The following is a 25,339-nucleotide window of genomic DNA, read 5'->3' on the forward strand; positions in this document are numbered from 1 at the left end:
CTTTTTTGTAGTAGTATTTGCCCCTTGCTTAAAAAAAACGTCTTTGTTTCGGCGATCACCTCTTATTCCGACGAAATTTTTTTCCCAGTGAGCATCCTTTTGCAATCTGAGGAATGGAAATAGTCACTGGGAGCCATATCTGGGGAATACGATGGATGGAGAAACAATTCGTAGTCTAATTCATGAATTTTTGCCATTGTTTTCACTGATTTGTGGCGCAGTGCGTTTTCTTGATGAAACAAAACTTTTTTTCTTCAAATGTGGGAGTTTTTTGGCGATTTCGTCCTTCAAACGCTCCAATAACTTGATTTAGTAGTTACTGTTAATGGTCTTTCCTTTCTCAAGATGGTCGATGAAGATGATTCCTTGCGAATCCCAAAAAATTGAGGCCATAACCTTGCCAACGGATTGTTGCGTTCTCCCCCGCTTTGGAGCAGGTTAATCAACGTTCTTGTCTATTGGACTTTGGAATGAAGTGGAGAAGCAAAGACTCATCCATGGTAACATATTGACGCAAAAACTCGGATTTGTTTCGCTCAAACAGCTCCAAACACTGCTCCGAATCAACAAATCGTTGTTGTTTTTGGTCAAATGTGAGCTCGCGCGGCAGCCATTTTACACAGAGCTTTCTCATATCCAAATACTCGTGAACGATATGTCCAATACGTTCCTTAGACATCTTTAGCGTGTCAGCTATCTCGATCAACTTTACATTACGGTTGCTTTTAATAATTTTGTGGAATTTTTTTTATGTTTTCGTCTGTAACCACCTCTTTTGGGCGTCCACAGTGTTCACCAGTGCTCATTTCACCACCTTTAAATTTAGCATACCAATATTTGATGGTTGATTTTGGTAGAGCAGTGTCCGAAAACTCTTCATCAAGCCAATTTTTGGCATTATCTGTATTTTTCCCCTTCAAAAACCAATGTTTTCATCACGCGAAATTCCTTCTTTTCCATGATTACTCAAAACACAAAAGTTGCGTCACTCAAAATGCTCTAGCCTACTAGGTTATTGTCCGAGAGCTGTCAAATTTTGACAGAACTCGTTTGAAGGTTGGTACAAACGAAATATGATATGGATATAAATATCGCGCGATATCTGTGTTAGGCCAAACAATTATCAGCCCACCTGTTACAGCGTATGAGTGAGACCAAAAGTGAGTGAGTTCAACTGTCCGTGGTACTGTGGATAAGAAAAGAATAAAAATTCTCCTAGTTGCGAAACTGTAACATAAACGTTAGCATTGAATAACTCTTCTGCATTAGCTCGGCAAAGCTGTTCATCGAAATTTCGCCGTGTGCACCGTAACTGAACCTTAACGATTGCTGTGACTGGAGTATCATTAGCAGAATCGTGCGTCGAACGCTCTGGTACTCCTTTCTGTATCTCACGGAATATCGCAAAAGTCTGGGCCAATCGAAATTATACAAGTTGGTTCCAATCAGTCGATTCTGTCGAGCGTCGAGCGAAGCAGAAGGGCAAAACAATGTAAGAAATTTGCATTCCACAGTGTAGATTAGTCAGATGCTTACCAAATCGTTCAAATCCTCCACTCCACGGCATAGCAGTAAGGATTCCAGGATGAGAAATGAGGCAAATAGTATGTAGGCCATACTGTAGCCGGTGAAGCCTTCGAAGGATACCACAAAGAAAGAGTCCGCTATCAGCCCGAAGGTGCAGTAGTACTGAAGAAATGCAAACGGTGCTACAATCGAACGAAATAGTCTAAGATTTCTGTAAAGATGGTTAGAGATCTGAGAGTGTTTAGGTAAACAAAACATTTCAAAGTATCCTCCTTACTCGAGCAGTTCCACGTGGCGCTTGATGCGAGTAGTTAGTGTAGCTTGAAGTTCGCTCCAGTAGTTCCGCTCATCCTGATCTTCCATTGTGAGTGCATGCTCCCGATCGGCAAGCAGTGTTGGTTCCAGCTGCTGAAATGATCTTGCCAACAGTTCCATTTCAAGCCGGAACCCCGCTAACAACATGTAAAACACAATGAACGAAAGCACATAGATGATGCCCCAGCAGGCCGTTACCATGCCGTAGACGATCTGTACGGCGGGTCCACCCATAACGTGCCCATTGTACTGCAGCATAAACTCTGGTCGCGTCAAAAGTAACCGAACCAGAAAGCACACCGACTCCACGGTGATTGCCGTGATGAGCACCACCAGAAAGCGATTGTTGTGGCGATAGAGCTGGGAGCGTTGGTTCCAGGCCCACCGATCCTCGCTGAGGTACGTACGATCGTTAAGAAACGCTTGCAGCTTACGTATCGTTGGATAGTTGAGTTCGACAATAATTAGACGAAGTAACGCACCACTGCAAAGTCCCAGGGCTCCGAGTACGTTCGCCGACGCGGTGGTATATTCCCAGTTGCTGAACAACCAACAAGCTTTGTAGCAGTAGGACAGGTATGAGAGCAGATATAACGTTCGATACACCGTCCAGAGAAGCTTGTGTGCGGTCCAACGAGACTCCTGACTGTGGTAGTGCAGAGCAAACAGAGTCCCGAAGGTGTTTAACAGGTGAAAATAGTCCACCGAATCGGTGAAGGTGAAGAATTTATCCCAGTACTTGCGTACCAGTGGTCTTCCAAGAATGCGATAAGGCACCATGACCGCAGTTTGCGAGGCGCTTGTAAACTTCGGGTAAATGAAGAGATGCTTTGTTTTATATAGCAAACACTGCATTGGAATAAAATATTTAATAAGTTCCTACACAGCAGCAGTTGTTATTGACAGCGTTGCCCTGCCCGTGCGATCAAAGGGTGAAGATCAAAGCGACTTCAATCTGTAATTAATCGGTTCAGTGTACTGAAGGACATTCATAACGCGGGAAAGTATATATCGTTCTTGGTTTGGTGCGTGTTGGCAAAAATCGTAACCATGGTAGTTGTGCCTTTGTTTCATCTATCCGCAGCGATTTTGTCTTATGATTTAAATCAAAATGCGAGGAAAAGGTTGTATATTTGAAGAAAAAAATATGGACTAGAAGTAGCATGTTCACAATGCACGGTGCGATGTGTTTCACAGCTGTCCAGTGCATTTGATCTTCAACGAACTTCCCACTGCTGTTGATTGACAGTCGGTGAAGAACCGACGCCATGCTGCCGCTGCTGTACGCCATCATTCATCTTTCGCTGTAACGTTGCGATGGGATCGATGTGCACTGTAGGCAGTGCGTTTGATGTTTTGGACATGTAGCGCTATTGCATAAAGGATAAATGCACGAGTGGAAGTAAAAGCGCAAAAAAAAAACAAGCATCCCCTTGTTGGCCAACGAGCGTGTTCATAAAACCTTTTCAGCATAGGCAAATCTGGATACGATTGACAGCATGCGCGTTGACGAATAAAACGGACCCATAACGTTAGATCCCCGTGGTGTATAGCAACACATGTGTAGGATTTTATGATGCCAAAGTTTGTGTTTTCGTTTACATAATGCTACGACCCATGTGGAGCAAATGAGACCCAGGGGTATTGAAACTTTTGTAATGATATGCCATGTTTTTTTGTTGGGTGAAAATAAAATCAGGTTTGTTTCGTGACGTTAAGTTGATAAATTGTGGGTTTCACAGTTTACAAACTGCTTTTCGAAGTAAGTTTACACAAAATGTGATGGCCGTCATGCTGTGGTTTTTTAAGGTTTTACAAATTCCTTTCGCGAATAACGAAGTTATCTAAAAACTCGGTGATTCTGGCATCTCTAGCAACTAGGAATACATTAATGTAAATTCTAATAAATATATCAAACAACTCAATATTTGAATTTTATCATTAATCTTTGCCCTGTAACCTTTTTCTTCCCTAAATATATACGTCAAAGCAGGGGAGCCATGTTTTCTTCTCGGCTGTCAAATTTGATTGAGTAAGTGATTGTACAAATCGTTCGTAACTATGGCAGGTTGCCTTCCGACGGTAGAGCACAAATGGGAAATATGGAACAAAAAAAAAAACAACTCGTACAAACTTTTGACAATCATGTGGAAAACAACATTACACTCGTGTTTCGTGTGAAAATCATGGAAACGGTTAGGCGTGAAGTTGACTTCATCTGCTACATCAAATTTGGCGTGAATTGTGGCCTTTAAGTTTATTTCGCACCGGCTGCTTGTCATTGTCACTTTGCTTTGAAGGTTGGAAGGTGTTATGTTTTTCTCCTGCGAGGTTGCTCTGCTCCCATACGTGTCTGGAAGCATTTCGCGCAAGTAGAAATGTTCTACGTGCCACGCGTTTTCCCGCGTAGTATTTTTGTGGTGGAAGGTGCAAAATATGTTTCGAAAATAAACCACAAGAAAGAAGAAACCTTGACGGGAAGTGGCATATTTTTTTACTTCGGCTGTTGAAGATGTGATGTTTTAGATTGGCCTACGTCAAAACTCTAACTGTTCAAAGTGTTAGGCATGCTGATTCAATAAACATACCGCTCGGTCGTGCACAGCGCGAATAGAATTTCATGTCAATTCGATTTACTGTTCGAACCATGTGTGTAGCTTTCCGTTGCTGTATGCAATGTCCTCCTGGCTATGGTTAAACTTCGCGCAGACGGAAAGAAATCCTAAGCCCATTCGCTCTCATCGCTCGTAATGTATAAGCTGTTCGCAAAACCACAAACCACGTTTTTATGCTTACGTTCAAGAAGAACGTTGCAGTTTCCGATATGAATTATTAATCAGCAACATATGGGAACGGAAGTAGCACAACACACCAGGAGACATGTTTTGTGAACTGCAAAAGTAATTTTAAACTCATGTACTGCTCGACAACGACAGATGCGTTTGTGGTGCAAAATGTGGTTTTTCGAACTTGTACTGGCTAAAAACTATTCGGGTTATGGTAAAATGTTTTGGGCGGTTTTAACGTATGCATCGTAAAATGTGTTGCAACTTTGCGGCTGGTTGTTTAGCCATAAGTCGGGAGGAGGATTGAAAAAAAAACGTAATTTACATAACGCAGATGGCGGCATATATGAGTCTGGATTTCTTTTTTGATCAGAAATCGCCTTTATTGAATACCATTTCGTAATATGAATTCAGCTACTTTATGCAATGTCTACTGTAGGGATATAGATGAATTTTAAATCCAAATTGAATCCTTTATCAAATTTCTATTACCATGGTAGCTGAACCGTGTGATAAAATCAACCCAAAATAACACGTTGTTGCATGAATGCGCGGATGAACATTGAATAGTAGTTTGTGAGAGTCGGGCAGAAAATTGATTTTCGTGTTAATATTTTTCATACACGGATTTTGATCAAAACGAATATCTTTTTTTTTTTGTCGAATATGTTAGTATAGAAAATTGGATTTCGATTTAATTAAACGTTTTTACCAACACGTACCGGATGCGTACCGGGCCGATGAAAAATTGTGAAATACCGGGCGCCCCCATCAGCGATCAGTGTGATCAGTGTGATATGGCGAATTAGCAAAATACTAAACAAATTGATTTTTAATTATTCGCACCCATGAAATGACATTATGGTTGCTTTATTTCTGTGTTAATTCACTCGAAGGTCCCAAAGAAACCCGTGTTTGATGCAAAGTTGAAAAAAAGCTTCTTTTAAAATAAGCAGCTAAATAGTTGTTATATTTTTTATATTATAGTTATATTAAACCATAAAAATAGTTGTTATATTTTATTTTTATAGTTATATTTTTTTCTAATTTAAGGCAGGACTGTAAGGCATTGCATGGTTAAGTATGATTGAAAAAAAAATTATACAAACTACCAGGCGGCTCCATTGTACATCACTCAGAATAATATGCATTTCGTACATTTATAGTATGTACCGAAATAAGTAAATTTTTATGAAGATAAACACAATCAGGAAAATATACAATATAGTTGTGCCTACTAAACCAATGGCAAACCAATACAACTGGCTGCCGGTTGCTATGGCCGTTGTTCTTCTACTGACAAGGTTTTCGTAATGTACGAAGTAACTTTCCTTAACAATTCATTTTCTCGCACCAACACGTGAGCAAGGCACGGAGTTCATCTATAACATGCGAGGAAAAAAAAACGTTTTACCGAGTCGACGCAAAAGGCTTTTAGTACAAGCTTTTCCGCGTTCACTCTGTGCTTATTGCCGGAATTCACTGCGCTCATGGTGAGTGCGGCGAATGTTATATTCGTTGAATTAGTTTCATTTTGTTTCGTTGGACGTGTTATGATTTTGTTTTTTCCGAGGCATGTAGGTTTTATTTTTACGCCACTAAGGGGTTAGTAGAAAGATGAAAACCCGAAAACACGCATTAACAATAGCTACGACACAAGTTAAGTTGTCGTTCGTAGCTAAGGTATGGTTTACATTAGGTGTATCGTTTTTTTTTCAACAAGTGGACCAGGTGGGAGCCATAATCACATGTGCATGATTACATGTTTCTTTGTCTGAGCTGGCTGTTGAAAATTCCATTAAAGTACTGGGTTCCTTTTTTGTTTTAAACCACAATTTTATAATGCGAGTCTCACCTCCGGCACAATATTAAGAAAAAAAAAGAAGCAAAGAACCATTATCATTTCAGCCATCAAATCGCGGTATTACCGGTTGGATGGTCATAAATAATCGGCAAAAGTTCATTACGTTTGATTAATAGCCTCAATTGAGTTAATTGGCCTTTGTTAGGCGAATCGAAACTCAATCGATTAGGTTCAACCAGGTTCAAATCGAACCAACATATCGTCTCGGTGCTGCTGGCCGACAGGAGAATATCATAGCACAGTTTTCGCAATAAGAATTGGGGTTTGGCAAAATCCCTGGAGCGGAAAATAAATGTACAATCAATCACAAACTAGCTTCCAGCCGTAGTGCTAGGTTTGATGCGCAGTGAATGTTCGTAATTGATTTAGACATTCATTTGTGTGTTGAGATTGATTCAAGCGAACATCTTTTGTTTTGACAATAGTTTTAGCTGGATTGCATTTCCAAACTCCTTTCAGACAATGCTATAGAATAATAGAAGCGTTAACATTGTTCAATTCTCAGTTGAACAAAGTAACCAGGACTAAATTATGACATAGGGGATTGACTATATTCCAATACTGAAGCAAATTAAAATATGGAACGAACCTGGAACAAACCTCCCATTATATTTGCTTTAAAAACACCGTTTTAAATATATCAAACCATCTGCAACAATTCAATATTCCGCTAGCTTACATCGCACAACAAAAAACCAATGTTTTCTATTCCGGTTCACCTTCTTAAAAGCCGCTTTATACATGACGACGGTGACAAGGTAATATCGGCATCCCGACCAAGCTTCTACAAATGGTCAATGTGGTCATCATTTTGCAATCTAGCACAGCGTACATTCTGCAGCGTGCGGAAATTTGCGAGCAAATCTTTCCCCCACTGCGTGGCTCGAAGCGATGGCCCCAAGTGCTCACAAGGGAGGCTTTTGTGTGGCTAAATTTTGCCTACATTCGCATGCTTCGTTTAAGCGGTACACCACTCGATATCCGCACGCTTGGCCTTGGTCTGGCCGCTCGGGCAGTGCTGAAACTTCCAGGACGATGATGACTTTACATAAACTTGCGTTGTTGGTACCGTACAAGGGTGTACGGGCTGAATCCCCCACGCTATGGCGACGGTTAACCATAAGATATTTCAACATCCCCGAACTTTATTCCCTACGTCTGAGGCAGTGCAGATCCTTTTAGCTCGTAAAATTCATGCTTGAGTGGCTTGCAAAATGAAGACATTCGGCTAGAACCTCCCGAGCAAATCGCCGTCCTCATCGAGCGACAAATGACCAACATGAAGCGATACACGCAGAAAGGAAAGATGAAAACTACTATCCCTGGTTTGCAAGTTTTGCACAAATAGTGCCCTTTTTTTCAGCGGCCATCTCTTTTGCTACGCCTTTAAGGGGATGGTGCCGCTTCTGCTTGTTCATGCGGGATGGGTTTTGGTTGACAAAGTGTGATCCCAGCTGAAGAAAATCATTATCCACAATCCACACCCGGTCAATTGGACCGACCCGACCCGGTCGAGTGGGTTTGGGCGTGTGTTTGGTCCATAAATTTTGTCCCCGAAAAACCTCGACTCGATTTGGCAATGGTTAGGGTTTGAGCGTGTTGACCATTATTGTGATCTTTTAATCTTTGATTTTCAAATATTTCTGAAACGAGACGGAAGAAGTGTGTGTGTGTGTTCCGTTGTCTTCATAGAATGTGTGATACGAAGCTTCTTGGAGAGGGCCTGTGGCAAACTATCCTCTTCGGGGTCTTACCGAGATTGCTTGATTAATAATTGAAAAGCTGTTTTTAATCGCTTTTATCTGCGCCATCTGGCAAAGGATGGAAGTCTGGGTCCGGTCATGTCGATGATGAGCGAAAATTGGACGATGTACATCAGGAAAAATGTCCCGTTGATGGACTTTACTACGTGTCACATTTTTAATTGCTTGACCTATTTCCTGGACAGGTGATACGCAAGCTTCTGGTAACAAAACCAACCCATTTCAACACCCGGATGTGGTGTTCGTCTCAAAATGAAGCTCATTGCTGGTAAAAAGTTGATCATCACATGGAGGCCATCCTAGAGCGTGCATGAAGCGAGCGTAGGGAAGAAAGCCGTGATAATTATGACGACCAAGGTCCATTTTCTCTGGACACATCCATGGAAGTTCTGGTTGTTTATGCTACGCAAGAAACAGCTTTTGGGTTTTAGCAATACGAAAGAACTGCATTGTGTTCTTATCATCATTTATAAAACGATTGGCAATTGTAGTCTAAAATATGACTCGGAATAAGCTTACTTCAGTACATAAATACATTGATGTCTTTTCGATTTGTTGAATAATTATTATTACAACGTTCTTGAAAGACTAATTTCATCCATAGTGTTCCGTCCGGGGGATGTCCTACGTTGTGAATTTTGGTGTTTGTCAAACTTTGTATCTTTCAAAATATTCTTGGCTCTGATAAGAGCCGTTGGGGTTCACAAATGGGGTTCACAAATGGGGTTTCTTGAAGACCAAGAGGTGTAAGAACAAAGAGAGAGTTCGAGCCACAAATTTAGGATCCTTTTATACCCTCTGGGGAGGATCTCATTTTTATTTCCATACGCTTTTGGGGATCTCACTGGACACTTCCAATGTCACGTTCGCTCATGACCCAATTAACTTTCTCACGTCAGACGCTTGCCCAAACTTCTGATTAATCGGGATCGAACACATAGTCTTTACCATGGAATGGATGCTTTTTTCTTTCTTAGTAGTAACTAAACACATTTCAGTAGAGTATTGAAACTGTTTTAATACAGTTCTAGTCAAAAGTATGCTTGCCTGAAGTTTTGTGGAGCAAAAACTAGAAATTGAATGATTATTTGTTGATTTTGTTGACTTCGCCCTCTAAGTGAACTTTTCTATTGGCTGTTTTCTTGAGTACTCCTGTCAGACCTATGTCAGCAACAGTGCGATGACCCTCTAGCCCTTTTTGTTCTGTTGTATGCGATGGTACAACCAAACACGTTGGCATTGAAAAGGTAAAATATGGTGAATGAGGTATGACTGACGAGTGACCTTCAAAAAGAAAAAAATCGTTTTCTCCAGTCCGTTTGACTTTAAATTGGCACTCATCTTGCAAACATCTGTTGCATTAAAGACGTTAAAGAATAACTCATATAAAAATGATTAACGTACGCTCGTAAAGCAAAGCTAGGGAGAACATTGTTTCGGAGACAGTTTTGGACAAGAAAACATTTTTGCGTTAACTCTTGCCACATTGCCACACCGCGATCCATTGTAGATGAGAAAAATATATTTCACAAACGTTTCCCGAATTGCACTGTGTTCTATCGATCGTTGCCAAATTTATACAACTTCTCGAAGAGGATTCCATCACGTGAGAATCTCCCAAAATAAATAATGTCCTTTTCGATGAATAATTCATCTGTCCAAGCGAGACTTCGTTCCGGTCGATTCCGACATGGACCTACGATGCTGGAATGGAATACCACAAACAAACATTTGCATTTTGGTGTTTGAAAGGTGCGAGACGGGATGGGACAGAGCACGAAGGAATACTGCCCGATAAATGACTATAACGAATGGATCAGCCGTGGTTTACAAATCTAGCAAAGTGAGTGTAAATGTTACGTTTGTCATTCAACCACAGCGTCAAGCATCATTCAATCACTTGCTAGACGAACGTCCCGAACAATCGAACGTAGCAGCATACGGTGCGGAGCGGAACCGTTGTTTGTAAAAAAAGCGTAAAGCAAAGCACACGGAATGCCCGACAGACTCGCTGAAAAAATTATCTGCACGTCGCATTAATCATTCCGCCTCGCCCGGGAAAGAGACGAAGTGAATAAAACACGCATTTTGCCAAATTGATCGAGCATCGTTACGGTTGGAATTGGTTTCGGGAGCCGATTTACATGCATTTTTATCGCACAGTCACGGATTGTTCTGGTGCGGAATAGAATCAAATTAATGATTGTGTGTTGTTTGGTGTGCTGGGTGCAAATTCGCTTTATCAGTAACTTTACAACGCACATTCCTTTCAGAGAGTGCCAATTTCGGGAAGTACTTCACTAATGGTGAATGTTTCTATTTCTTCTTGATGGTTCTGCAGCTTTGGTTCTAGGGTCATTTCGATAGCTTTTTCATGAGTTTGAAAGCCTCAATTTTAATACAAATAACCCGTTTGCTATAAATGGTCTAGAATTTGAACAAAAGCCTTCCTATGTTGGAGTTTCTGAATGCATTATTAAACAAATATGACTCTGCGTAATAGCGATGGCAGCTACTTGAGCTTGATTCTCTACAGCACTCATCGATCGCTCCCATTTGCAATGCAATCGAATTGAAGTGGCGACGTTTCATGTCCTGTTGTGCCACAAGGAAGATCGGCTTAAAAGAATCGCATCAAAAGGCAGAATGCGACTATAAATCATACTTGCGAATGCGAACGATCAGTAGTTTCGTGGATTTTTGTGTTCAGAAAAGCGAAAATGGATGCAAAAATTCTGAACGTCGCAATCGCACATTCTGATCCGTTTTGCTGGATGGTAACATGAATGTCGCGTTATTTGCCGAGAAAAATATCCTTTCAGGGGTTTTTTTTCGCCTGTTACACCGACACGGTTATGGACGGATGTTGCAATCGATGAATAAATGTGAATGATTTCCATGGGGAAATTTGAGTGGAATTCTTCGTGTCCAGGAATTCCCACAACTAATATTGAACGAGTCGGCCAAGTAACCAGAGAAGAGAAGAGAACCGAGTGCGATGTAGTGTTTTTTATTCCTTTTTCTTAGTCTAAAATTTCTAGAAGTCTCGCTGAAAAGCATTTTTTCAATCAGTTTGATAGAAATTTTAGCTCGAAATTTTATGAAGTTAATTCCTGTTCACTTTACTTCCAACCAAGATTATATTCTAAACTTTGAAAAAATAACTCATACGTTCCCTGCAGTACTCTTGCCCCACAACGTTCACCAGTTACTTTCCTATGACAAATTGGCAGCGTTTGTTTAGGCCTGAAGTTTATTTTTTGTTCGGATTAGTCGGACGCATTTAACGACCGTGTGTTGTTAGCTTTAACGATTTTACCAAACCAACCGGAGGACCAGAGGAGGCTAAGCTGTGATGTGATGTTAATTTATTCATCCCAATGGAAACGTCACATGCTAGTGGTCTCGATGTTGTCACCAGGCTGAACATTTGTAGCATAGGTTGGGTGTTGAATTTAATAAGATAAATCACCTCATCACAACCATTCTTCCCTTGGTGGGTTTTGATAGTCGAGCGCGGCGTGTGGAAGAAGAAGCTGTAAAAACAACACCCACAGGGCTCGTTTGTGAGTGTTTAGATGGAAGTGATTTTGGTTTGACGGTCATGGTTAATAACTTTATTATATCAACGGTTTGTATTAATCTGTTTTGAAGGAAAATAACATTAGAAAATGAAGAATACTGTAGCATTTTTATGGAAATAAACCTCCAATACTGTCTCAAATAAAAACACCTTGAACAATAGCCTAAGCACCATACGATCATTAAAATCGTTCTTTATTACCTGTGTTACCCGTCAAAATACGCTTGCTCCACTTTATCCACCCGTCAAACAGCGACTTTATTACCAACGCACCACAAAGCTAATGTTTGTCATACAAATTGTTGCTACAATGCTCACATACGACAAACACTTCCGTTAGGAGGTCATTTGTCACCGGTAAGCCCGCTATCCGAAGCTTGAGCGGAAAATTCATGATTTTTGTTTATTTATTCATACGCAATCAAAGCTTAGAACAGATTGTGTTAGGTGTGGTTGAGTTTTATTTACTTATAAAACGAATATACTTCTAGGTATTTTCGCGAGCGGTACTTTTATGAGCAATAAATACGGCTTTGTGACGTATCAACGCAATAACGTGTGATCAAGTAAATGTTAACCTCGGTGTTACCTGCCTACGGTTCTTTTTTTAACGCTAGACAGATTGTTTTGTTTACCTCATGTACCTGCTCATATGAAAAGCTTATCGACATTACATATAAACGTTTTTTTATATTTTTTATTTTTTTTTCAAAACAACGACATAAATTTACATGAATATATACCACTGAACCATGCACACTGCCTCTAGAGAACCACAGAGTATGAAGACACAACACAGTATTGGTTTCTGATATGGGCTGAACAGCATAATCATCAGCCTGTTCATCAGCATAAGCTAATGAGAATTTATTAGCAGACAAACTCATTACAATTAACCTGTCCCTGGGTGAGCTCTTATGCAATTAATATTTCCACTAAGAAAGGGTAAACATTAATCATTCGAGACAAGGGACAGAAAACTAGGGAAAAGATACGTACCTGTAATATTTAATATGTTTAATATTGAAGTGCGTTACTAATGTTGCGTTACTAATTGGACAAATTGTTATATAGTTTGGAAAATTTGTGAACGGCATTTCTTCTCCTGCATACATATCTTTCAACTCTGGTTTATGATTCGTCGCATAAAGCAGTTTACAAAAAGCAGTAAAATCGCCTAATTTTCGGGACAGTTTCGAAGGATAGATTGTTACCATCATTCAATAACGATCCTTTCTGGTTGAAACGATTTGGTCGACAAATCTATTCAATTTAAATTTCCTGGCAATTAATTACATCACAGTTAGTTAATTGCAAGTAATAAGGCTTCATTTTTTATTTGTTTTAATTGAGTTGGAATTTAAGAGTTTTACGATCAGACCGAAATGGAAGTCGTTAACACATTCAGTCGGTAATACATACTTTGGTGTTGGTAACGCAGGCTAGATTTCTCTTATTTATTAAGCGTGTTCATTAGTTCAACTTTGATTTGTCTTAAGCTCTAATCTTTTTTTAATAAAACTTTACTCCATTGCATAATCAACAAACTATGGTCGATTTTTATTCACCACTCTTAATTAATTTCTCACCATCACTAGTTCTCGCGATTGTCACTAGTTCTCGCAAATCGATCATTGAAAGCAGCAGATTTTATTTGCATTACAAATTTCGTCCTCGAATCAAATTAAATGCTATCTTTCCATTCCGATTTCACTGCCGATAAGATTGCTGTCAGATGAGAATATGTAAAACTTCTACCTAATGACTCCTTCTACCCTGCAGGTAGCAGTCTTTCTTTATCTGAACACCTTGCAAGGATCAAGAGCACAGAGCACATGCTTCTAAAATACGAGCTCATGTGCGATGGTACGGTATTTGAACTTCAATTTAATTTGGCTTTACACCTTTGGTGTACCTTTTGATTCGTTGGTTCTCACACTCTCAATGTGTGCTATCAGCACAGACCAACCGTTGGGCGTTGAAGAAAATGAGATGGTAGTATAAAACAAAAATTCAACGGCAGTACGAGGGGTGCCAGCATAATTAAAGCTCCATGAAATTCGATTAATTTGCAAATATTCCTGGATAGGGAATGTTGCTCTCTCGGCCGCTGGAGAAACCTATTTTTCCGGAAAACTTAAAGCAAAGAGTGACACCCTGTTGGAAAGCCAGCAAACAAACGGAAACATAATTTAATTCCATTGTAGACCGACCGGGTCGATGTCAAGTTAGGAATTTTTAATTGCATACGCTTCTTGCGGGGGATGCACGAGCTACAATAGAGTGGGAAAGTTTGCTTCGCTGGGTATGAGAAACTCAATTTGGAAAATATTTTTTTTTACTGCTAATTGTAAGAATTTTAAATAAATTACAGAAAGCCCTTTCTGAAGAAATCAAATACATGATAATAAAGAGCGTGACATGATAACATGGTCACTAGTTTGTTTTTCTCTTTTTATCTATGGGAAAAGAAATAGTCAAAGTGAAAGTTTAAAAATAGTTGATAGTGATAAATGTTCTGTATAATTGTAAACATAAACAATATAAAAAGCACCACCAATCCCCGGTATGCTGATCTGACTATCCAGCTACGGGAATAAAAGTCAAAGGAATCTAAAAAAGGCAGACCTTTTGAGGCTGTTGTGCCGATAAAGAAAAAGAAAAAGGATATACGAAGATGTGCCTGAAAATAACACACAAATTAAGCAAAGATCTATAATATAACCTTTCGTTATGTACTGTATGAAAACTGCGATAAAAAATGCTCTAAAATTTCTTCATGCGGCTCCTTTCATAAAAGAGAGCGATATATTGAAAAAGACCAAACCTTTCATCGGGATTTTTATGTAAAGGTATGAGAAAAAAATCTATCAACATCAACTGTTGAAGGCAAGCATTGGGCAGAATTATTGCGGAAGTGCAGGACAATCAAATCGATCCGCTCCCCGGCAAGGAAAAGAACGAACAGAAAGGTATTCCCGGGCAAATTGACGACCGGAAATTTCACAAAACGAACTTACCGGTCGCTTGAATGTGGACCTGATCGGCAGAATCATGATGCTTACAGACAACCATCTGCCAGTGGGGAATCGGACCGACATGCCGTCAAGGTAGAGATGAAATTAAATTCCGGAAGGAAGAAATCAGTGTTCGATTCAATCGGATGGTTCCGCGAAAATCGACTGCGATAGTTATTTTTTTTCCACGAAGTAGTGACGGAAATGTTCTCAGTAAATTAGAGCTGCTGTTAAACATTTTTAAAACAAATTAATTCAAAATGTATTTTGTAGAACGTTTGACTGCAAGTTTTTCCTCCGCATATTTTAAGTAAATCGCTTTGGAAAATTGGAAAATTTTCAGACCATATCGAAATTAACGTATTTTTTATTTTTATCGGCTTGAAACAACATTGCACTATAATGTTTTGTGGGGAATGATTTGCCTTTTGCGAACATTTGTCCGTGTGCGCTTCAGTTGTGCGACGCATCCGGACGGATTGTGCCCAAAAAACACAGACTGCTGTAATTAATTTTTTGATTTGTATGCGCGCTGCAGTTTACAGTGCTGTCTGGTGTGCCAACATTTGCTCTGGCCATATTAATTGAGTGTTCTGCAGCATATGAAGATGGAACGCTATAAACATGGTGTACGTACAGCAAGGCACATAGCGAAAGCACTACAATATTTACAAAGCCGAGTTGCTCCGATAGCGTGCGGCACTTTTTCTGCACGTCTGCATCAACCATCAACCCGCCCTGGGTGCGGTTGACATCGTGCAGACGATGAACATTGTTTGCCCAGAACTTTCAGCGTCACATCAGTGCCGTACCGAGCGAAGACACGGCATGGGGTATGTGAGAAGACACGACTTAGAGAAGTTCGTATTGCAGTTAATTCGGTACAAGCATACAGTACATTCGGCTGCTTCAAGAGCCAAACTTCAATCAAAACTTTTGCAATAATATTTGGTGTGCAGTACGTCTCTTGGTTCGTGTTTCGTTACCTGAACCGTGTGCCATTATTTGGAGTGTCACGTTGATGCGTGATGAAATTTTGCACTACGTCCATGTAGACATTACCATATCGATGGGACTTGCCAAACTATCGTAAGGCAAGCATTTAAGTTTTTCCTGGAAAATATAAGATTTTCGTTTTATAAGGAAATCTTGTGGATTGAACTGGTTTGTGTTTAACCATTTAAACACCATTTAACACCATTTAAAACCTAACTGCGTGATTCACATAACAATTTTTTTTTGCATTAAAAAAATAAAATTGTAAACGGTTTTAATACGAAAAATCAAATTTTGTTAACAATTTTCAGGTACGAGGTGGAGGTTATCATGGAAAAATTTTCTCCTCAATATTTCATCCTTCAAATTTAAACAAATCTTTGGGCATGTGCAAATAAATCATATCAATAATTTCCAGCCAGATTATTCTAGAACAATTCTTTTAATTTACACATTAGGCTATACATTTCAGTCAATAAAATATCGCAAAACGTGACTGATTTAATGTAATTGCTCAATTATCTCAAACAATTCATTTTGAAATTGATTACGTAAGCATGCAGCGCTTATCATTCGAAACATGAAGAATAATTAAAGGTAAACAAAACAATCAAGCAAACAATTGTGTTTTAAAAATAATTATTAAACATTTCTTTATACCGAACTCGTTATAGTCTCTAACAAGCAAACAGTCACAATGGCTCACTAATTGCAAACACAAATGATAAACATATCAATCATTTGTATCGTTCCTAACCACAGCCACATCCACAACTCAGTAAACCCGAACAAAGAGCGCATTTTGTTTGCACAACGCGAGCAGTAGCAGGCGGCAAATGGAAAACGCCGGTACGCGTTAATTACTCGCAATTAACCTTTATACGGCTTCATCGGTAGCTTACCCCAACGGCCCCACCAGCCTGCAAAGGCGATGAGAAAAATCAACATTAGAGCCAGCGGAAAGAATACCTTTGCACCGGAATGAACTCATTTGCAGGGTATCCTACGGGCAGTGAAGAGCCTCGTTAGGGCAGCACCGGAACTAAGGTTTTGCGGGCAGCTGGATAATTGTTGTTTGCGAATGCAGTATGTGTTTTCATTCGCATTCGGGTAGACAGTAGCATTGTGGTGTATCATCTTATTGGAAGCAAAATGGAAAAAAGTAAGCTATTCTAATTCCGTTTTGTTTTTAAAGGTTGAAAGTATTGTTTGGATTGCATGTTTTCACTCGGCTGTTCTGAGAGAATTTAATTTATTTTCCGGAGATGAATAACTTTTATTGGAAAATTGAAGGGGAAAATATGAGTGAAGCTGACACATTCACGAATGCGTGACAAATTTGTTAGCGATCGTTATGAGATTTGTTTTATTATTACGTTAACCAGTAGATAACAAATGTGTAAATTCGTGTTTTATCATTAGGTTAAATATCCACCAACTTACTCCCTCTCATTTCTCTGGATGATTAATGACATGGGTTTTGACTTTTTTGTTTGATATTTTTCTGCTTTAAAACTGTCCGCCATATTTTGCTAACTCACAGTCAACACATCGCTAAGCACAACAAAACTGCGAAATCATATAAAACACTACGGCGACTTGTCCATGGTGAGTCATTTGGATCGCCTTAGGATTTAGCTATCTTATTTAAACTATTTTCAGCTTCTAAACAAAAAGTTTTCATACTTTTTAAAACATTTTCAAAACGATGGTTGTGATAAAACTTTATGAATGCAGTACAATACGAGTAAAGTAATAAAAATCTTACCTCGGGTTTTGATTGTGTTTAAACTCAACAATCTAAATTAAAGCATGATTTTGAACCACAAAACAACAGATCACTAGTAATTTGGCGTGCTTGATAAAAGTGCAACAAAAAGCAGCGAATGAAAACCGCGCAGTTGATGTGAATTTTCCAAGCAACTGTCATACGACAAATGACAAATGACTTCGCGAAAGAAATGCTGCTGTACACAAGAACCAGTTGTCGAAATGACCAACCACAATTTCCATCGGAGGAGTATGACACGACAACAATTTCATTCACGAAGCACTCATTTATTGTCTTATCTAGTTTCATCAATGTCAGAGAGAATTTTCCTCCTACTATATCCTATCATCGATTATCAACCGCAGCGAAACGTGACCGATTGGACAGTTTGCCATAATGATGTACCGTTCTGCGCCCTATGATGATGAGCTGTCAGTAAAGATGGTTTATCGTTCGCGACGTTTTCTTGTCTTGTGAGTGTTGATATCACTTCTTTGTGAAAAATAGATGTAGATAGTGGAAAGTAGATATTTTCCTGTAAAAAAAATACAATAGACCCCAACACAACAATAGATTATCGTTTCCTGATATGTTAAACTTCAACATTCACGCTAACTCTTATGCTAATGAATGTATAATCGCTTGAAATTCATCTTCATAAACTAATGAGGCGCGAAAACGTGAATGGAATAACAATGGAATGAAATAATCATCGAAATGTTCAAGGTATATTTTTATAGCTGCTGAAATGCTAAACGTTATTTGATTCTTTAATTAATTAGTTAATTAATTCTTTCACAACTTAAACATTATTCAACTAGTGAAAAGCAATAAGATAAATGCAATATATTAAATTGTTAGAAATTAATTTTAAAATATTACTTATAATACTTATAATAATAATTATTATTATTACTTTTAACTTTATAAAATATTAAAATATTAAGTTTCAAAACGTGTTTAACAAAACAGCTTTTTCCATTTCGTAAACTAAAATGATCCACACTTTTGCTGCATCACAAAAGTGATTGCAATTTACTCACCAACATACTGTGGCAATCTACACAATCTATGTGCCGTACGTTACGTTGACCACCCCGCAGGGAAGCATCACAAGCATAGCAACGGCCAAAAAGCCAAATAGAATTACACAACTTTTTTCGGTTTGATAGTTCAGGTGAGAAATTCGCAAAACTTTTATTTGCTCCTCGTTTTTTTTTTCGGTGGCAGCAAGAGCCACTTGATGGTATGCTACGGGGTTTACTACCAGCAAAGCGCTAGCTTGATATTTTCCTTCCAGGGTTGGGAAACTTCTTGGTCGAGATTTAATTGGAATGCAATTATGATGCCTTACAGTGCGAACGAGGGGAATAATGGGAATAGGGTGGAATAGAGGATCAAGTGTTAAATGGATTTAGCAATTATTTTGTTCATTCCGCTTGGTTCTTTTGAAGTGGTGGAGTTATGTGTCGAAGTGTGCCGAGTGAATCGACTCTTGAGATAAACAATTGTGCTACTAACCAACACGATGCTTGAAGGCGTCTGCAGTAGCATACATTCATATATTTATTTTTTTATTTTACAAGAAATAGTTATTTCATTTAATCATTGCAGAATTAGCTATTGCATTAATTAGGTGCTTAAGAATTTTTTTGTGACACATAGACAAATCATAATCGTATCACATCATGCATACTTAATCACACATCACATGTGGTGTGTTATATTAAAACTTTCTCTCCGATACTTTTTAGTGAATTTCGTGTTCGTGTTCTATTTCATGAAATTCGCAGTTATATTTCGTCTTCGCCTTCAACCGGTTAAAGACTGTTGTTCAAGCTATCTGTCCATTGGCTGGGTACCGAACGCTCGATGTCCTTTTATTGTCGTACTCGTGTTTCAATGGTTGCTTGCGTTCAATAGTTTTCGACTCTTCTACCATTGCAGTATAATCCCATTGCGAATGGTCGTACCGAGAAACCAGCTAAGCCCTTTCCGACCAGAGCAATCGGATGTAATTGAAGCTTTCCATGGTGAAATCGATTCTAATCCCAGCTTTTGTCATCCCAGCATGCAGAATGCGTCGTGATAGTCGATTTGAGTGAAGTGAAAACGATTTTTTAGAAGGGATTTATCCCCTTTTAACTGGAAATGATTGGGGCCAGATGGGTCCAATACAAGTGAACGGAAGAATGATAGACAAAACCTGGTCAGCTTAAACGATGCATTCGAAAAAGAACCAGAAGGTTACGGATTATGATAGCATGGTGTTGCTCAAATCGGTCGACAAAGCAAACGAGAAGTCGATGTAGTCAACTAAAATGTACCATCGAGCGTTCCTTAACTTTTACCTACCTTCAAATTGCAATTTAATTTTATTTATTTAGTTATTTAATTCAAATTAATATATATGCCGCAAGGGTTTTACAAATATTAACTTATTAATAACTTATTAACTAAGGAATATGGAGAAGCAAGGAAAGAAAAAGAAAAGGAAAACAATAGAAAGTTAACACATTAAACAAACAAAACACTAAAGAAGTTGTGAGAACGCGGATTGCGTAGACGAAAACGAAAGTGGGACACAGGGACATTGTAGTCGAACAAGTGATATGAGCTTTTGAAGTCCGAAAGCGCTCTGATAAAGGGTTCGTTTGAATCGTACCGCCTAAGGCGAGAAGGGATATGTAAGGGGGGTCTGTCACTCAGACAGCGGGATGGTGCATATAGAGGGAAGGAGCAGGTTTAAGGGAAGGACAACACAGGGAGAAAGCTGCGATGATCACATGGTTGAACGAGGAGACGGCGTCGTCGATGAAGGACCAGTCTATGCGGGATAACGACTCAACGAGTTTGTTGTGGTCCATTTAGCGGAAGTTGAAACGATCCGGCGATCGAACGAACGGCGATCGCGGTAGTTTACGACCCCTGATAATTGCAGCATAATACCGTTAAAAACCATGAAACCGTCGATGAAAGAGCTGGAACCAAACGAGGAGCGATTCGGGATGAAGTGGAGTGGCAGTGAGGTTGCAGGGTGTCAGGAGATCATAGGCTGATTGAAATCGCCAAACAAAGATCAAGAGATCGGCCGGTTTCGGGAGTGAAAGAGTAGCACAAACACTCTCATGAGGATTATCGAGCATCTCGTCAGAAGAACTGCGATCGCACCGATAAAGAGAGCGCATCGGTTTAATTTGATACGCACCCACAGAAGCCCGGTCGATGGGACGCCTGGTGAAGCGCTGAGGACGCAAGAGAGGTTACGCACGCTATGAGCACTTCGCCGCTGCGAGAAAGAGAGCTTTCGGCAGGATTACGATCACAGTGGTACACGTTAACGTTAGAGTAGGCTAGCATGGCAGATGGTATAGAATCGTCCAGCCACGTTTCGGTGAGCACTAATACTTCCATGTCGCATGTTTCGCTTAGTGAGAGTCTGACGTTTTCGAGCTTGGTGCGTAATCCTCTTACGCTTTGATAATAGACGAGTAATTCAGCTTTACGTGTCGAAGTGTCAGGATGGTTCAGTGGCGTGTCGCGAGTGCTAAGCGTGGCTTGGGATGAAATTCCGGCGTTGTGACTTGTGTAGTGTGTTGCGGTGGAACCAGAAGCGTGAATGGCTTGGCTGCGGTAGCAGGAGGGTCGCGTGATGTTTGGTGCCAAAAATGCGCGGTATTAGTCGTACGGTGATCCGTGAATTCGTGAAAATCTATTCCGATATGGCAGGTGGATGACGCGAGCGCCTTCTCTTTAAGCGTCATCCCAGCTGGTTCAGTGGCGTGTCGCGGGTGCTAAGTGTGGCTAGGGATGAGATTTCGGCATTGTGGCTTGGGTCGCTACCACGTGGTAGCAGTTTGATGATGATGACGTCATCTGTATTGAGTTGCGTTGTTACTATCACCTTGATGATAGCGTTGGAAATCTTAGGGTCGATTCTGGTTAAGTACAACCAGAATCTAGGCTCCTTGTTATCCGTGAGAGGAACGGTCAACAAGGTAAGAGACGAGGGAGAGATCGGTGCGGTACCGACGGTGGAGTGAGTGTACAGGAGCGTGTGCGTGTTGGAGTTGATACGATCAATGACAGTCAATACATGTTTACTCACGGGATGTAAAACTTCTGTCAGGCGTCCATCAAACTCCGTTGCGTCGGGAGGCCTTGCCTAATAGTAAGTAAATGCATTATTGTTACAATACCACTGAAACCACCCTGCCGATAGCTCTCTTCTACAATGTAATGTTCTTTTCTATGCGGCTGTACCAGCGTAAACCTTTTTTTTTTGCCTAAAGTTCACTTTTAAGTTCTTCACGTGGTTAATTCACTCCACGGTTCACGATGTAGAAACATAAAATCCGCTCTATAAAACCGCCAAACCGAATGTACCGAATGCTCGAATCAAATACTTATTTCTGTCGAATGGAAATGATATACCGTAGTGCGAGTAACACGGAGGAGGGAAAAAATGGAATCCACTAATGATGCTAAGTGAAACGTTAATGTTGCCCATGTTGCCTTTTAATGGGTTTGCAGCTTTTTGTGTGGAAAGATTTCGCCAAATGCATTAGCGATGGTTTCGTTGCTTTAAAGAGTGATGTTGCTGGACCAATGTTCACATGTGGAGTGCTTATTGGTTTAAGTAACACAGTGAGAGAATCGCGGACAAGACGATTGTGCATCATGTAGACGTAGAAGTTTTACAAAATAGCTTTATAGTATGTTGTCCAATCTATTTAAAATTAAGAGATGCGTGATTTTAAAATAATTTTACTGGAAATGTTGTACCCATTGTTTTTACTAACGCTGGTACCAGATTAAGGACATCTTTGCGATCTTCTTTGGACCAGAATGCGCCATCTTTCAGACTTCTAAACAATGTATCGTCTAGGTAGAGAAGCTAATTTAACAGTTATTAAAACTGTTGCGTTAGACATCGCAAACCGTATTGTTAGGGATTTTAATGTTTCGGTGAGAAAGTCGCGACCAATCCTTGATTCTTTTTCATTTAAAGTAACATATTTACATAGAACAAAAAATTTTGCACTAGTTTGTGCTGAAATTGATTCTATAACAATCATCATATATTTTGAAAGCTTTCGGATATAACAAATGTTCTTGTTGAGAAAGTTTTATTCCAACACCATGCTAATTCTTACCAAAGTTCCAAAGTGTAGAAAAGATTATATATTTACTTGTACTTGAAACTGAGCAATTTGTGAAAGAATGATTATTTTATGCTGCCAGGTACCCAATGTACAATTCTGCGTAATTAGTACCTATGAATTTTATACCTTCCAGCCATTGCGTTTGTATGTACAAACAGTAAATATTATTCAGGTGTGCCTGAAAGAAATATACAATTAATAGCACTCTCTGCAATTGGTTCTAGTGTGAGAATTTTGCCATAAGTTTTAAACTATTGATTACTTTGCCTTATTTTCCCTTGAGGAATACATTAGATATCTAGAACATTACCAATTCTTTACAAACAAATTTTAAATACTGGCCGCCCATCTATTAGAACACCTCCGACGCAAGATTGCATTGTCTGCATAACGATATGTCCACCAGACGTGACTGTGAGCGGTTCGATACGTTGTTTAATCTCTACCCATTTCGGATGGCGTTGTTCCCGGACCGTATTTATCGGAAGTTCACCGATTTGGAGCGGAAATTTGCCAACAACCCTGACCAATTTGTCATCTTGCGTTATCTTACCTTTCTGTACGCCATTTGGTACGATTCACCATCGGGAGTGTTGCAACGCGCGCTGTGGTACTGCTATCGATCGGTGCTAATATTTGTGTTCAGTTCCTACTGTTACAAGGCCTACTGGTACACAACGCATTCGGCGTATAACTTTTCGATGTTCAACATACTGGGCACTCTTTGGATCTTTGCCGGAGCACTTATGCGGGGAATTATGTTTAACCGTTCAGTACTGGTACGATTGAAACGCTTTCTTAACGATCGATCTTTTCGTGCTGTGGAGCAGGAAGTTAGTACTGCTCGTCACGCAGTTCAGCGACAGAATAATCGTTATCTGGTTGTTACTGCCTTGACACTACTTTTGGAAACATTCATCTTCCTGGGAACGAATTTGATGCTGCAACCGGAATTTATGTTCGTACATAATGGCCGCGTTGTGGGAGGTTTTGTGTTTCAAATTTTCTACGGATTCACTTCCTGCTACTGGGGATCACTGTACGTGATGATATTTTGCTTCATCTATGTTATTTTGAACGCGTTTCGGGAAGAGTTGTCGATAGTTGTTGATGGGTTTAAAAACATACACCAAGTGTTTGAGCAACAGCGTCCATACTTGGGTGCGTCTGATGCGTCGTCCATTACAAAAGAGCGTGAATTTTGGAGCGAATTACAGCATCTTTTAAAGCAGAACGTCCAGAGACATGTGGATTTATTGGAGTAAGTTGCTTTTTGCTATAAATTTAATATCGTTACACGTATATGGTGTAGCTGGATTGTTAAAATAGTAAATTTTGAACAATTTTCTGTTTACAATTTAGACATCTTGTTGCATTTCGTGAGGTTTTGGAACCATTCTCATTCATCCAGTACCACGGTTCATTCGTGCTGATTGCCTACTACTGCTTCATCATGACGTACAAGGGGATCACATTGCTCACTATAGTCTATATTGGGTTCGTTGTGTTTCTGGTAGTGGAGTCGTTTTTATTTTGTCGCATCATATCGAAAATTAATGATCTGGTAAGGTTAGGGTACGCCCAACAAATGTTTGATGATTGGCAATAATAATATTTTTGCACTTTTCCAGCATGCCAATATAGGAACAGTTTTGTACGATATGGAATGGTATAACAATCTTCGCTTTTCTACCCAGTTTGCTTCAGACTATCGACAAGTCCGTTCGACTCTTCTGATCATTATTATGCGTACACAGACACCTTTATCGTTTACGATCAGTGGACAGGGAACGATTACTATGCGCCGGTTTGCTGATTTGCTAAAAAGCAGCTACTCCTTTATGGCTCTGTTAGTGCAACTTAAAAATGAAGTTGATACCACATTGATTAATGAAATTTGAACCAAACGTGTTGATGTTTTATGGCTATTAATTGCATGTTAAACGATCATGCTAATCATTACCCTAGACATGCTTCACACTTTGTGCGTTGATGTTTTTAAAGTACCTGCACTAAACTTCACAATCGTGCACTTATCACAGTTTAATAATCACATTGTGTAACTTTTGAAATAAATCAATTGAAATGCAACGTTGTTTGAGGTAGAAACCGTTGTAACGTGTTTTTTTTTTGAATGACAATAGCAATAAGGCAAAATTCTTCAGATCAGATCAGATTCTTTAATATAACTTGCATGAGTATAAAAGCTTGATTCTGCCTTCCTAAATAAGCGATAATTATCGTCAGTTCATCCGATAAATTCATCAATAGATTTATTGCTTAATACTAAATTGCTGTTCATTTAGAATTCGGTCACACATCACAAGCCGTAAAAGGACCATTCTTTAACATAAAAGTATAATTTTCACATCAAATGGAAGGTTTTTTAATTGTTTTCTTTTTTACTAAAATAACCAAAAAAGTATAATTTTGATGTACGGATGAAATCACGGACTTTTCTTTTGATGCTTCCCATCAGCTGCCGCACAACCGATTTAGCAACTTCAGCTGCTATTTTTTTTCCTCTGATATGCCAATTGTGAAGCTGTTTT

The 25,339-nt window shown here is 39.5% G+C and overlaps 2 protein-coding genes across 2 annotated transcripts in view; both read right to left on the reverse strand.

Annotated features, from left to right (window-relative positions):
* Positions 1-1,215: 1,215 nt before the first annotated feature.
* On the reverse strand, positions 1,216-2,622 carry LOC128296756 (uncharacterized). The gene is made up of 3 exons (XM_053032240.1): positions 1,805-2,622; positions 1,537-1,738; positions 1,216-1,455 (listed from the first exon to the last, which is right to left on the reverse strand). The coding sequence occupies exons 1-3, from the start codon at positions 2,620-2,622 to the stop codon at positions 1,216-1,218; spliced, it is 1,260 nt and encodes a 419-aa protein (XP_052888200.1).
* A 437-nt stretch (positions 2,623-3,059) lies between these two features.
* The window catches only part of LOC128300304 (uncharacterized), a 48,940-nt gene continuing 26,660 nt past the window's right edge, over positions 3,060-25,339 (reverse strand). Inside the window, exon 3 of the mRNA XM_053036325.1 lies at positions 3,060-3,212. Within this exon, the coding sequence (XP_052892285.1) occupies positions 3,060-3,212 (153 nt within the window). The remainder of the gene's footprint in view (positions 3,213-25,339) is intronic.

The sequence above is a fragment of the Anopheles moucheti genome, chromosome 2 (assembly GCF_943734755.1).
Source record: "Anopheles moucheti chromosome 2, idAnoMoucSN_F20_07, whole genome shotgun sequence".
Classification (NCBI taxonomy): domain Eukaryota; kingdom Metazoa; phylum Arthropoda; class Insecta; order Diptera; family Culicidae; genus Anopheles; species Anopheles moucheti.

Bases quoted from the DNA above. Each gene is read 5' to 3' on its own strand.
- LOC128296756 (XM_053032240.1), bottom strand. From the start codon at position 2,622: ATGGTGCCTTATCGCATTCTTGGAAGACCACTGGTACGCAAGTACTGG. The intron at 1,739-1,804 runs GTAAGGAGGATA...CCATCTTTACAG, and splicing joins CGCCACGTGGAACTGCTCGA to AAATCTTAGACTATTTCGTT. The intron at 1,456-1,536 runs GTAAGCATCTGA...GACGCTCGACAG, and splicing joins TGGAGGATTTGAACGATTTG to AATCGACTGATTGGAACCAA.